A 12,949-nucleotide genomic window follows, 5' to 3' on the forward strand; every position below is an offset into this window, starting at 1 on the left:
GCAGGGATGGACATTGACACGGTAGGAGCAGAAGCGATCGGTTCTTGGAAGCGTGTACAACACTGAGCGCGCAGCGCACGCTCTGCCGTCAAGGTGTAAAGGAGGATGGTAAGGTGCCTTGCGAACTGTGAGGCTCAGCTCCACGGAGCCACCAAACTGCCATTACCAGCAGCCACTCGGTACCAGACGACTGGAAGCAGGAAGTGGCGGTGGGCGTCGCTCTGGGTGACGTCACTACGGCGCCGGGGGCGAAGGGCGGGGTAGGAGGAGGAGCGAACTGGGCTGGGGGGCGGCTGCACAGTCTCCTGGATCCCCAGGCCTGGAGGGGGGTCTGCGCGCAGCCGGCTGGCTCTGCCCCTGCCCCGTCCGGTCGCGAGCGGGCCTCCCTCGGGCCATCCCGATGGTGACCGGGTCCAGCGGAGCCTGAGCAAGGAGCGGGTCCGTCGCGGAACCGGAGGGCGGGAGGAACATGACATCGCGGAGGTGAGGAGCCCAGAGGGGCCCGGCGCGGCCTCGGCCGGGCCCCCTACTGCGTTCGGTCAACCCTGCCCGGGAGGGGGCGCCCCGGCTGGGCTTCGGTTGCCCGTCGGGTGTGGGGAGGGCAGGCTTCCTCCCAACCTCCTCGTTCTCCTGGGGCTGGGGCTCGGCCCCACCGCGCCCCCACCCCTCGAGTCCCCATTCATTTCCTGCCTCCCCGAGTTCCGGCTCCCGCAGCCCTGGTGATGCCGGTCTGGCCGGAGTCAGGTAGAGCCGCTGCGGGAACCGCGGACGCCAGAGGCCCGGCTCGGCGCCGCATTCCTGACCCATTGCCTCATGAGAATTGCCTCATGGTGATTCCGAAATAACCCCGCTCCCTCGGGGAGGCTCTTGGGCCCGGGACGCCGGAGGGGAGGGGAGGGAGTTGCGCGGGGCCGGGCCCCCGACGGCTGAGCTGCTGGAGTCACTGCCTCTTACGTGCGTTTGGGGGCTTCACTCAGGATCCCTGACCCCTTTATTTGCGTCTTTGCATCACCCCCTTCCCCCCCTCACGTGCCAAAAATGGAAAAACTGACTGTATCTGCAGCTATTAGAAGTATTTCCTTCCTCTGCGATCTTCGTTTTTTGAGACATCAGACGGAAGGGACCCGAATCTCTAGCTATTTAATCCTTCACCACAACCTTAAAACTCAGGTAACATTAATCACCCCTCGTTTTACGGATGTGGAAACTGAGGCTCAGAGGTAACATTGCTAGTAAATGGCAAGACCTGAACCTGAGTCAGAAGGATTAGTGAATTAATGAGATCCTTTGAAAGTTCAGGGTCATACTAATAGCTAATATTAAGCTGTTGCTGAAGCCAAACACATTTAATCTTCAGTATAACCTTAGGAGCTAGGGACTGTTATCCCCTTTTTAAAGAGGAGTAAACTGAGTTCCAGAAGTTAGGTAACTTTCCTAAAGTCACTGAACCAATAAGTGATGGAGCCAGAAACCCCACTGTTAATCGTCATGTTGCTCTTATTTTTATAACTGTTGCTAATCACTTAAAAACATTTTTTTTAGATTGTATTTGTTTATTTATTTTTTAGAGAGAGGGGAAGAGAGGGAGAGAAACATCAATTGGTTGCCTCTTGCACTTGCCCAACTTGAGGACCTGGCCCAAAACCCAGGCATGTGCCATGACTGGGAATCAAACTGGTGACCTTTCAGATCACAGGCTGGCACTCAATTCGCTGAGCCACACCAGCCAGGGCTATTACTAATTTTTTAAGCCTTGTGTTTGTGGTTAAACAGTAGTGTGACCTGTTTTCAGATGGTGATCTTGCTATTTCGTGTCGCCATTCTTTATATACAATTCACATATAGGACTTACTGTTTAGTCTTGACTCTTTGGGTATGGTCAATATCTTCGACATTTGAAAAACTGTTTCAAGGTGTTGGGGTTATTTGAATGAGAGACTTTTCAAAATATTAGGAATGCCTACTCTAAATGCACCTGCACATTATTCATCGGTGGATCTAGAACAAAAAGTGGAAGCTTTGGGAGTGATTTTGGTCAGGTCTGTTGGCAAGTGCTTACAGATCTGGGTAGTATACAACTGCATTTCAACAGAACTGTGTATAGCCTCAGATGTTGTACTTCTTTAGGGAGCTTTTAAATGAAATAGTTGTCTATTCTTTAATCTGTCAAATAGTCATTGAGCCTTTTGTTCCTTATGTCTGCTCTTCCAGACAAGTAAGGATCTGCTTCTTTGGGAGACAAAAGACTGGGGGCTGGGGATGGGGTAGGGACGGGGTAGTGATAGACCCTACATTGTCCAGCTTGTTAGTCTAGAAGCAGGAAAGTGTGGGTATAGTGAAAACAGCAAGTGATAAAGATGACAGTTGAAATGGAGTAATTCCTCCTCTTTTCCAGCCATCCTTGACTCACCTGTTAATAAGAAAGGCCTGCCACCTAAAAAGGCAGGTTATGAACATAACACGTAATTGGGAATTACAATTTTTCAGATTATTGGTGTATTTTTTATCATTTTGAACAAGCTTTATTGAGGTATAAGTGACATGCAATACATTACATATGTTTAAATATGCAATTTGGTAAGTTTTGATAAACATACACACTTGTGAAACCATTACCACAGTCAAGACAATCAACATACTCATCGCAGCCTGAGACGGTTCCTCGTGCCCTTTATAATCCTGCCCTTGCCAGGCAACCACTGTTCTGCTCTGTGCCCCTATACAGTAGTTTGCGTTTCCTAGAATGTTAGATTAATGGAATTTCATATTTGACTTTTTGTGCTGAGCATAATTATGTTGAGATTTATCCATGTCGTGGTATGTATCAATAGTTTATTACTTAGTTTTATTGCTTAATAATATTCTATCGTAGGGATGTACCACCAATTGTTTATCCGTCCATCTGTTCATGGACATTTGGGTGGTTTCCTGACTTTGGCTGTCACAAATAAAGCTACTCTGACTGTTCATGTACAAGAGTTTGTGTGGAGATACGCTTTCATTTCTCTTCAGTACCTACCAGTGGTATGGCTGGATCATATAGTAGATGTATATTTAGCTTTTCCAGAAATTGCCAAACTTTTTTTTCAAAGTGGTTATACCATTTACATTCCCACCAGTAGTACAGGTGAGTTACAGTTCTTCCACATACTTATCAGCCCTTGGTTTGATCAGTTTTTAAGTTTTAGTGGGTGTGTTATGGTATCTCATTGTAGTTTTTAAAAAGGATTATATTTATTTATTTTTACAAAGAGTGTAAGGGAGGAAGGGAGAGAGGGAGAAAAACATCAATGCAAGAGAGAAACATTATTGGCTGCCTCTTGTACGCGCCCTGACCCTGGGCCCAATCCAAAACCCAGGCCTGTACCCTGGCCAGGAATCCAGCTGATGACCTTTTGCTTTGTGGAATGATGCCCAACCAACTGAGTTTTAATTTGTGTTTTCTTTGGTGACTACGTTGAACATCTCTTCATGTGCTTATTTACTATCTGTATATCTTCTTCGGTGACATGTTTAGTTGATGAAATATTTTCCGTCTTTTATTTAGTTTGTTTTCTTAGTATTGAGATTTGAGAGTTCTTTATTCTGGATACAAGTCCTTTATCAGAATTGCAAATATTTTCTCTTAGTCTGTGGCTTTTCATTTTTTTAAAATAGTGTCTTTGAAGAACAGAGGTTTTTAATTTGGATGAAATCCCTTGTATCATTTTTTTAAAAAGGGATAATGGTTTTGGTGTCATTTCGAAGAAATCTTTGCTTAACCCAAGGTCTCAAAAGTTTTCTATAAGTGTTAAAGTTTTAGGTTTCTGATCCACTTTGAGTTAGTTTTTGTATGTGGTATGAGGTGTGGATTCATGTTCTCTTTTTGGCATATGTATATCCAGTTGTTCCAGCACCACTTGTTGAAAAGACTGTCTTTATTGAACTTGCACCTTTGTTTCAAATCCGTTGTCCATTTATATGTGAGTGTGTTTCTGGACTCTATTCTGTTACATTGGTCTGTTTTTCTGTCTTTATGCTAATACCACATGGCCCTCATTATTGCAGCTTTATAACAAGTCTTGAAAGCGGATAGTGTCAGTCTTCTGACTAGTTCATTCTTCTTTTTTAACCTCAGTATTAGTTCATTCAAGTAGTTATTCAGCCAGTCAAGTTAAAGCAGTAAGAAGGGCAAAGATTGCTTGTCCGTATGGCTGAGAAAGAGAGGAGACAAACACATGAATAAATAAGAATTCCAGGTAGTAAGTGATAACTGCTGGGAGGGGGAAAATAAACCAGAAATGGGGAGAAGGTGTTTAGTTTTGATGAAGAGTTTAGGAAAAAAATCTCTCTGAAGAGATGATCAGATGAGCCAACTCTCGAATGACAGGTATTATTCTGAATTTTGTTTTGCTTAATTATTAAAGTAATTATTTTTGATTCCTGTGTTTACAGTCTATATTTTGTATGCAGTTAGTAATTAAAACATCAGTATAGTCAGTGTACTGAAAACTGTCAACATTACAGGCACGGAAAGGAAGGCAGTGAGAAATTAAATGACATTTCCCCAGATAATTTAGTGAGGGTGGTACTGAATTTAAATTTTGAGATTGCTTTCCTGCCCTACTCTGCCTCGTTCAGCTGACAAAACTGGCTGCATTTTCCGTTTTCCCTCAGTGTGTGGTATAGCCTTTACATTTGCTTTTGTTCCTCTGAAAGATAATGTATGATGACTTGAGCTGAGAGGAGCAGAAAAGTTAGCTTGCTCTGAGACGCTTGGCTTTTGGTTTCTCTGTTGCAGGTCAAGTACATTTTGTCCCAGGCTCTCCCTTGTGGCCATGTTTGTTTATCTCCGGTGGGAGTAAGTAAATAAACTTGCCTGGCTGAAAAAGAACAGTTCTACGTCTTTCCAGTTGAAACTGGGATGTCTTTTACTAATGCCATGTCCCAACGAAAGCTAAGGTTTTTGGCCAGAGCTGCTCACGTTCAGGAGCCACTGCTAAGAGTCTTTACCCTTCCTGCGCATGGTCAATGTGGAGACTGTTAGTGAGTTGGGCAAGATCCTGGGAAAGCAGAGCCAACCCCTGTTTGTATTTATTTTACAAAACAATAGAGGACACTGTTTATTCCTCTTTCCCTTTGGGAAACACAGACAGCCCTTGCCATTCAGTACTGACCTTTACTGTTGATTGATTGATTGATTGAGTTTAGAGAGAAGAAGAGAAAGAGAAAGAAAGAAACTTGACCTGTCCCACTTATTTATGCATTCACTGGTTGATTCTTGTATATGCCCTGACTAGGGATTGAACCTGCCACTGTAGCATATCGGAATGACACGCTAACCAGCTGAGCTACCTGATCAGGGCTATGCTGCCCTTTCCAGGGAACGGAAAGACAAATAAGGAAGGGAAAGGCTGATAGGAAAGAAGTTGATGCATTTGAAAGATGGTGTTCGAGGAAAGCCCTGGGGATGCTAGACAGCTGGAAAGATGAACAAGTGGGTCCAAGAGCAAATTAAACCTGAAACAACTGGAGGCAAAAATGACAAAACTGAAGCTCTCCTACATCATGAGAAGGCTGGGCTCTTTGGCACAGTCAAAAATGCTGGGAAAAACAGAAGGCATCAGAAAAGGAAGAAGACCAAATGAGAGATGGATTGTCAACAAGAAAGAAGCCATAGGCATGAGTCTACAGTAGCTGGGCAGGGCTGTTGAAGACAGGACCTTGAGGACAACACTCACCCATAGGCCACCAGGAGTCTGGCCAGCTCAATGGCATGGAATACCCAAAGGCAAATACTGATGTCTGGCATTTTCTGTGTGAGCTGTAGACTGGAGCCAGGGGTTTGAGACCCCTGCAGTGGGTTCCAACACCCCAAAATGCAGCCCAGTTCATTACCAAGGTTTGGAGGGTTGTATGCATTTAGCAAACTTTTATGTGCTGTGGTCCCTGGCAACATTAAAATAGGAAAGATAAAAATTCATATATCTTTAGAGCAGAAGGCAAACTTTGTACACCAGCCTCAAATGAGTTTGATGAAGGTAGCACCAAACAGAAATTGAGATTTATCAACATAGAATATACTATTTAGAATACACATATGCTTGTATTTGATATATACATACACGTATGCTGTATATATGTCTGTACACATATATGTATGCATATATACACATGCAACATGTTTGATTTTATTTATTTTTAGGGAGTGAGAAAGAGAAGGAGGAACACAGATCAGTTGCCTCTCTCATGCTCCCAGCTGGGGACCTGGCCTGCAGCCCAGGCATGTGCCCTGACCAAGAATCGAACCGATGACCTTTTGGTTCCCAGGCCAGTGCTCAATCCATGGACCCACACCAGCCATGGCACAACATGTTTATTTTACAGCTAATAGACTATAGATAGAAATCTTGATCATCTCACTGGTCCACTCTAATGAAATGTGAGTCCATTCATTGAAGAAGTGTTTATTGTGGGATTCCTCTGCTAGGCACTGGAAACAGCAAGTGTGAAAGTACTGAGGTGGGGGGGCTTCTTGGCGTGCTTGAAGAACAGAGGGAGCAAATGCAAGAGCTGTGAGACTGGGGGCATAGTTGGGGACTAGACCACACATGGAATTTTGAGGTCCTCATTATCCTGTGGACCACAGGAGTTGGGTTTGTATTTTAAGAGCAATGCAAGCCCTGGCTGGTGTGGCTCATTGGATTGAACATCGGCCTATGAAACAAAAGGTCACCAGTTTGATTCCCTGTCAGGGTACATGCCTGGGTTGTGGGCCAGGTCCCCAGTTGGGGGCTTGTGAAAGGCAACTGATTGATGTATCTCTCACACATTGGTGTTTCTCTCCCTCCTTTCCCCTCTCTCTAAAAATAAATGAATAAAATCTTAAAAAAAAAGAACAATGCAAAATCATAGAAGTATATGATCAGGGGAGTAGCATGAGCTGATCTATTTAAATATATCCCCCCGGCTGATGTGAAGGAAGGATTGTAGGAGGCAGGAGCGGACTCGAGAGCAGAAAAGCGAGCGGGGGCCTTAACATAGGATAGAAGCCATTCGTGGGGAGATTTTTGGAGGCAGTCTCCATTTATTGCCTTGTCGTCAGGGTAGAGATGCTGACCAATGAAACTTCATGAGAAGGTAATGATTCATAAAGACATAGCTGTCCACCAACATTGAGAAGCTGCCTTAACAACTTTTTTCCGAGCCTCTGTTACAAGGATGCTCGTCCCTACTGACTGCCCCTTCTTCATGACTTACCCTTTTCCTATAGAATATTAAATTTTAATTAGAAAAGAGGAAAATTCTTATAATCTGCAGAAAGTACAAAACCCTTAATTTTCTCCCCAAGGACAAAGATAATGATTTTTCTGGAGCTGCGAGTAACAAAGATATACACAATATCACTTTATATTTAGGCAAGAAATTGAAATTAGACTTTGGATCCCTAGTTTAAACTCCCTTCTAGGCATTGAGAATAAGTTCCTGAAATTATTGGCCTGCCTGACTGTTTCCCCACATTGCTAGGGGAAGGGGGTGCATAGATAAGACAAAATATTCAGCATCATTTAATTTCTTTTTGGTTCATCAGCATCTTTTTCAAAGACTCACTTGAATAAATAAGCCCCTAGCCTCAGCTAAGCCTTTGCAGAACCTGCATTCACTAACGAGGGCATTTAATTTCTGGTGTGATTTCCTGGCAAATAGTTTGAGTGTAGACATTCTTGCATGCAGGAAGCCTGTCTCTCGTTTCAAGCCCACTCGGCATAGAACTCGTGTGCTTTACACGTTTTGTTTAGGCATTGATTTGAGGTTCTTTCTCACAAGTGGTGATGGTGGTGGCGGCGGAGGTGGCGGTGATGGTATGTGTATTTTCAACACCTTCTATGAACTGGGTGGCACCCACCCTGGCCCAGTTACGACCTGGGAGCCTAAGTAATAGCGGAGGGAGCCCAGGGTGTGGCCCACTAGAAGGGATTGTCAGGGGCTGGTGGGTTTGCAGATGTTAGGGACCTGTAAGAGGAGGGTGTTCTTCGCCCCTCCCTGCCATGTGACTTTTTCTCCCTGCGCTGCCTTTTGGTGTTCTAGCCTACCTGGTTTTTCTTCACTCCCCACAAATTGATTCCTTTAACAGCCATTCCTCAGCGCCCACTGTGTACATTGGGAGGACCAGAATTTCATGTTTCTTCTCATCCCGTCTAGAGACACTGTATTAATCACCTTGTTGATAAACTCAAATGGAGTCATGCTAATTTGCTTTTCCCTCTCCTTTCAGGTCATATAGGTGCAGTTACATAGCTTTTTTTTTTTTTTTTTTTGTAGACTAACCTGTATTGTTTGCATTCACATTAGGTGGGAGATGGGGGTGGGGCTTAGAGATGTGGGGCCTTAGTACCCAATATTAGGAGTGTACCCAATCCTTGAGGCCAGCCCTATAATATAATACTAATTCTGTTAATTCCATTGTTCTTTACCCTCACTACACTCTCAGGGGTTGAATGAACTCTAACTGCTCCTTGTTAAGTGACAAGCATACTGCAAATCACAAAATTGTCCATGATTGGACACAAATATTAAACATATAATTGGGAAGGGTTTTTGCTTTTTACAAACGCTTTTAGAGAAAAATAGGAAGAAGAGTTTACAATGTATCAAAGTTCAAGTAGATGGGTTATAGAATAGAACTTTTAATTTCTAATTCCACATGCTCTTTGATATAGTGTAGGGACAGCTCCTGAAGCCGTGAAGTGACATTTATGAAAAGGCAGCGTAACTTAAGTGGTACCTATGTCAAAATGGCCTATGTGAAAATAACATAATTATGCAAGAGAAGAATCTACCTTGCATGTCTTCCACAAAAAATGATAGTGATAGCGACAGTGATAACTAATGTTTATTAAGCCCTTTGTCCAGCCTTTGTGTTAAGTGCTGGTTACTAAGTTTCCCCTGTAAACACTACCTACCTCTGTTCACTCTTAATAACATGATAGGTATAATTATAAGTTGTAAATCAAACAATATAGTTGATTTAATAAAGGGGTAAAGAGACCACCCCTGCCTTATCTCCTGTGGCCAGACTCCTGATGGGTATAAGTGGCGGTTGGTTACCCAGCTTTCCCTTCAGCAGTCACTATTTCTGGTGCTCAGTCCATTCTGACCCGGTTGCTGGTCCAAGGAGGACATTTTCCCCAGTCTGTATGCTAGTAACTACAGTGATTTTAATAGGAATTTCCAAAGTGCGTGTCTAAGGCACCTGTGCAAATGCCAAAAACTTGTCCCAAAGCCTTCTTATGCATTTGGAAATACCAGATTTTGACATTTTAACTGAGAAGAGAGCCTTTGCCTGCTGACATCTGTGCCTCTTCCCGACCCTGCAGCGTCATCCCGTGACACCACCTAGGCCAGCTGGGGAGCTGGTGGACGTGGGGGGGAAGCCGTGACGGGGTCCACCCCGGGGCTGCCCTTTTCTCTTGCAGCCACGAATACTTATGAAAGAATAACGTGTTGACTCCTGTGTGAGGGGTGGAGGTACGTGCCGGGGAGAATAGGAAGCTCCTCTGCCCTCGTGGAGCTGCCCGGCCAGCCTGTAACCTGGCAGTTGTAGAAACGCGGCATTGGAACCCGCATTGGTGTCACCCAAGGGAGCCATGGTGCCTTGAGAAGGTAGGATGGGGTTGGGGATCTGAATAAGGAGCAAAGGAAGTACAGAGGCTACATGTGGCACATATGAGGAAGACAGAGAGGTCACCAGAACGGGAGAGTCAAGTAGGGGCCATACCTTGCAGGTCCTGTTTATTGTGTTTTTTTCTGACTAAAGCTGAAATCTCTGGTTGCTAAGGTGAACTTTGCCAGTCTGGCTCAGTGCTAAGCATTTGAAGAGCATTGATTGGTTCCATCTCAGAGCGCTGCCGTGGGCGCAGTCTCTCTGGGCATAGGCAGAAACGCAGGAGCCCCCAGGGAGAAGTCTGCCAGACGTCAGCATGCCCAGGTGAATGTCTGTGGCGAGAGATACCGCAGACAGAGCACAAAAGGGGGAAGACAGGTGTTCGCTGCACACTTAAAAAAGGATCATTTTCAGGTTATAGCAAAAGCTCCTATAAATCAGTAAGAAAAGAATCCAATAGAAAACAAGCAATGCCAAACTGGCAACTCACAGAAAAGGGGAAAAAAAGTGGGCTGGAAACAAAAAAGTGCTTAGTCTCACATAGAAATGCAAACTAGAGGGGGACCATTTTCTGTGAAGCTGAACAAAGATGAAAAAGTTTAGTAATATGTGTAGTATTGGCAAAAGTGAGAGAAAACAGGGACTTTTCACACTCAATTTGTGGAAGTTGAAACTAATGTCTTCTTTTGAGTGCAGTTTGGCAAATTTGTCAGTAAAAAAAAGTCTTGACAAAGCAATTTTATTTCTAAAAATTTAATTGTGTAAAGATGATAGTAAGGGATGTGTTCTGCTGTGTTCTCTGTAAATAACAAAAACCTGGAAATAATATCAATATACTAGAATAAGGATTAAATTATGGATGGTATATTCATACAATGGCATATTATGTAGCTATTAAAAAGAATATATTGATATAGAAAAATCTTCAGCTCTGACCAGTGTGGCTCAGTGGGTCGAGTGTCATCCTGCAAATGAAAGGTCGCCAGTTCAATTCTGGGTCAAGGCACATGCCTGGGTTGCAGGTTCAATATCTAGTCGGGGTGTGTGCAGGGAGGCAGCCAGTCGATGTTTCTCACATTGATGGTTCTATCTCTTCTCTCTCTAAAATCAATAAACATACAACAAATGAAAAGGAAGAAAATCAGGGTAACTGGATGAAAAGATCTTGATGGAAGCCATAAACCTTGCCCTTGAGGCTGCTGTCACAGTGGAGAGGGCGAGGAAAAACCTGAGCAGTTGTTTTAGAGCTATTTTTAAAAGAGAAGGAAGAGACGACAGTGGTGGCAGTAAGGGAACAGACCAGGCTGGATGACCAGTGACGGAAACTATAGCGGCGCTGAGCCTGCGGCACTTCAGTGAATGAAGACTGGTAGTGGAGTGCGGCGTGGGGCGAGAGCAGCAACACTTCACCCTCCCCAGAAGGGAGATAAGAGTAACTTTTATTCACTTCATTAACCCAATAATTGTAGGGTTAAGGGTATTTTTGCACTACTACAATATAACCATTTTAATTTTAAAATGAGTAGACTCTGATTAGAATTAGGAATAGGTGTGTAGTTTTTGCTTCATAAAGCTGATTGCTATGTTGTTTGGTACGTAAATAATCATAGTGTTTGTCTTCATTATGGATTGTCAACTTTTTTCGTAGAAAACAAAGTCATTCATGTATATTGTTATGGCAGGTAGGTTTGCTCTCAGTTCTATCATATTTTATAATTATTGTGCCTCTTTGCATTGTTTATCACAAGATAACATATATTTATATATGTACATATATATTTTAATCCTCTCCTGAGGACATATTCGTTGATTTTAGAGAAAGAGAAACATCAATGTGAGAGAGAAACATTGATTGGTTGCCTCCTATACGTGCCTCGGACTGGGGACTGAACATGCAACCTTGTGGTGTATGGAACAATGTTCCAATAAATGGAGCCACCTGGCTGGGGCCCAGTTTATTCTTTTTTGAAAAATTACTTTAATGAGATATAATTCACATACCATACAGTTCGTTCATTTAACGCATACAGTTCAGTGGTTTGTTGGGTGTTTTTTTAAAGATTTTATTTATTTATTTGTAGAGAGAGGAGAAAGGAGGGAGAGAAGGAGAGGGTGAGAAACATCAATGTGTGGTTGCATCTCACACATCCTCAACTGGGGACCTGGCCTGCAACCCAGGCATGTGCCCTGACTGGGAGTCGAACCAGCGACTCTTTGGTTTGCAGGTCGGCGCTCAATCCAGTGAGCCACACCAGCCTGGGCAGTTCAGTGGTTTTTAGTATATTCACATACTGCAGTGATCACTACAATTGAAGGATGTTTTCTTCACCACAAAAAGAAACCCTGGACTTATAACCCCCCACCCCTCATTCCCTGCTGCCAAGCAAGTACTAACCTACTTTCTGTCTCTGTGGATGCGCTTATTCTGGACATTTCACATCATGGAATCCCGTAATATGTGGCCTCTTGTGTCTGGCTTCTTTTACATAGCGTGATTTGGAGGTTCATCCAAATTTATCATTACTTCATTCCTTTTAATGGCTGAAAATGTTCTAGTGTATGGATTCTCACTGTGTTCTTAAAATGAACCTAAGAACTATCATTTCCATTTTGCAGATGAGGAATCCGAGGTGAGAAGAACTCACCCAGGTCACAGAGCTAGTAAGTGGTAGAGCTCAGATGTGCACCTTAGTCTGTGTGATCAGAGCCCTAACCCTAAGCCTGTAGGCCTCTCGTGGCCTGAATGCACGATTTTATGACAGCCGTTCACCCTTGGGCTGTCTTCTTCACTGCTGTAGAACTCTGTAATTAGCCGGTATTTATTGAGCAGTCTCTTAAAAGTTCATTTGGCTGTCAGTACTAGGACTCTACCTTTAATATTGACTTAAGTCCCTGGGAGCATAGAATTTAGCCTGCAAAGGTCCAGGATAACTGGACTTCAGAAATCACTTTTGTTACTGTAAATCTTGGTGACTTTTCGAGCCCATGAAGGAAATTGTGCAGGAAGCTAGAGAGGAATTTTGGAAGTGGATTCCGTCCGAACCATTTGAGAATAAGTTACAGACTTGGCGCATCCTTGCTCCAGAATTTCTTCTGTGTGTATTTCCAAAAAAACAATGACACTCACACACTTAGTCACGGTACATTCATCAAAATCAGGGAAATTTATATTATAACAATACTATCACTGAATTCCTACCCCCCTTTCAAATGATTTCTGTAATGTCCATTATAGCAAAAGACAAAGCAAACAACAAAACCCTTCTTTTCCCTTTGGTCCCTTGATATGGTCCAGAAAGAACTGTG

At 43.6% G+C, this 12,949-nt stretch overlaps 1 protein-coding gene across 2 annotated transcripts in view; it reads left to right on the forward strand.

Moving 5' to 3' along the window:
- Nucleotides 1-260: 260 nt before the first annotated feature.
- PTPN11 (protein tyrosine phosphatase non-receptor type 11) overlaps nt 261-12,949 on the forward strand; it is a 63,365-nt gene continuing 50,676 nt past the window's right edge. For both annotated transcript variants that reach the window (XM_054594237.1, XM_054594238.1), the window contains exon 1: nt 261-483. In XM_054594237.1, the coding sequence (XP_054450212.1) occupies nt 470-483 (14 nt within the window). In that variant the 5' untranslated portion in view covers nt 261-469. The remainder of the gene's footprint in view (nt 484-12,949) is intronic.

This window comes from Pteronotus mesoamericanus, unplaced genomic scaffold, assembly GCF_021234165.1.
Source record: "Pteronotus mesoamericanus isolate MK-2021 breed Mesoamerican mustached bat unplaced genomic scaffold, CSHL_Meso_final scaffold_507, whole genome shotgun sequence".
In the NCBI taxonomy this organism is placed as follows: domain Eukaryota; kingdom Metazoa; phylum Chordata; class Mammalia; order Chiroptera; family Mormoopidae; genus Pteronotus; species Pteronotus mesoamericanus.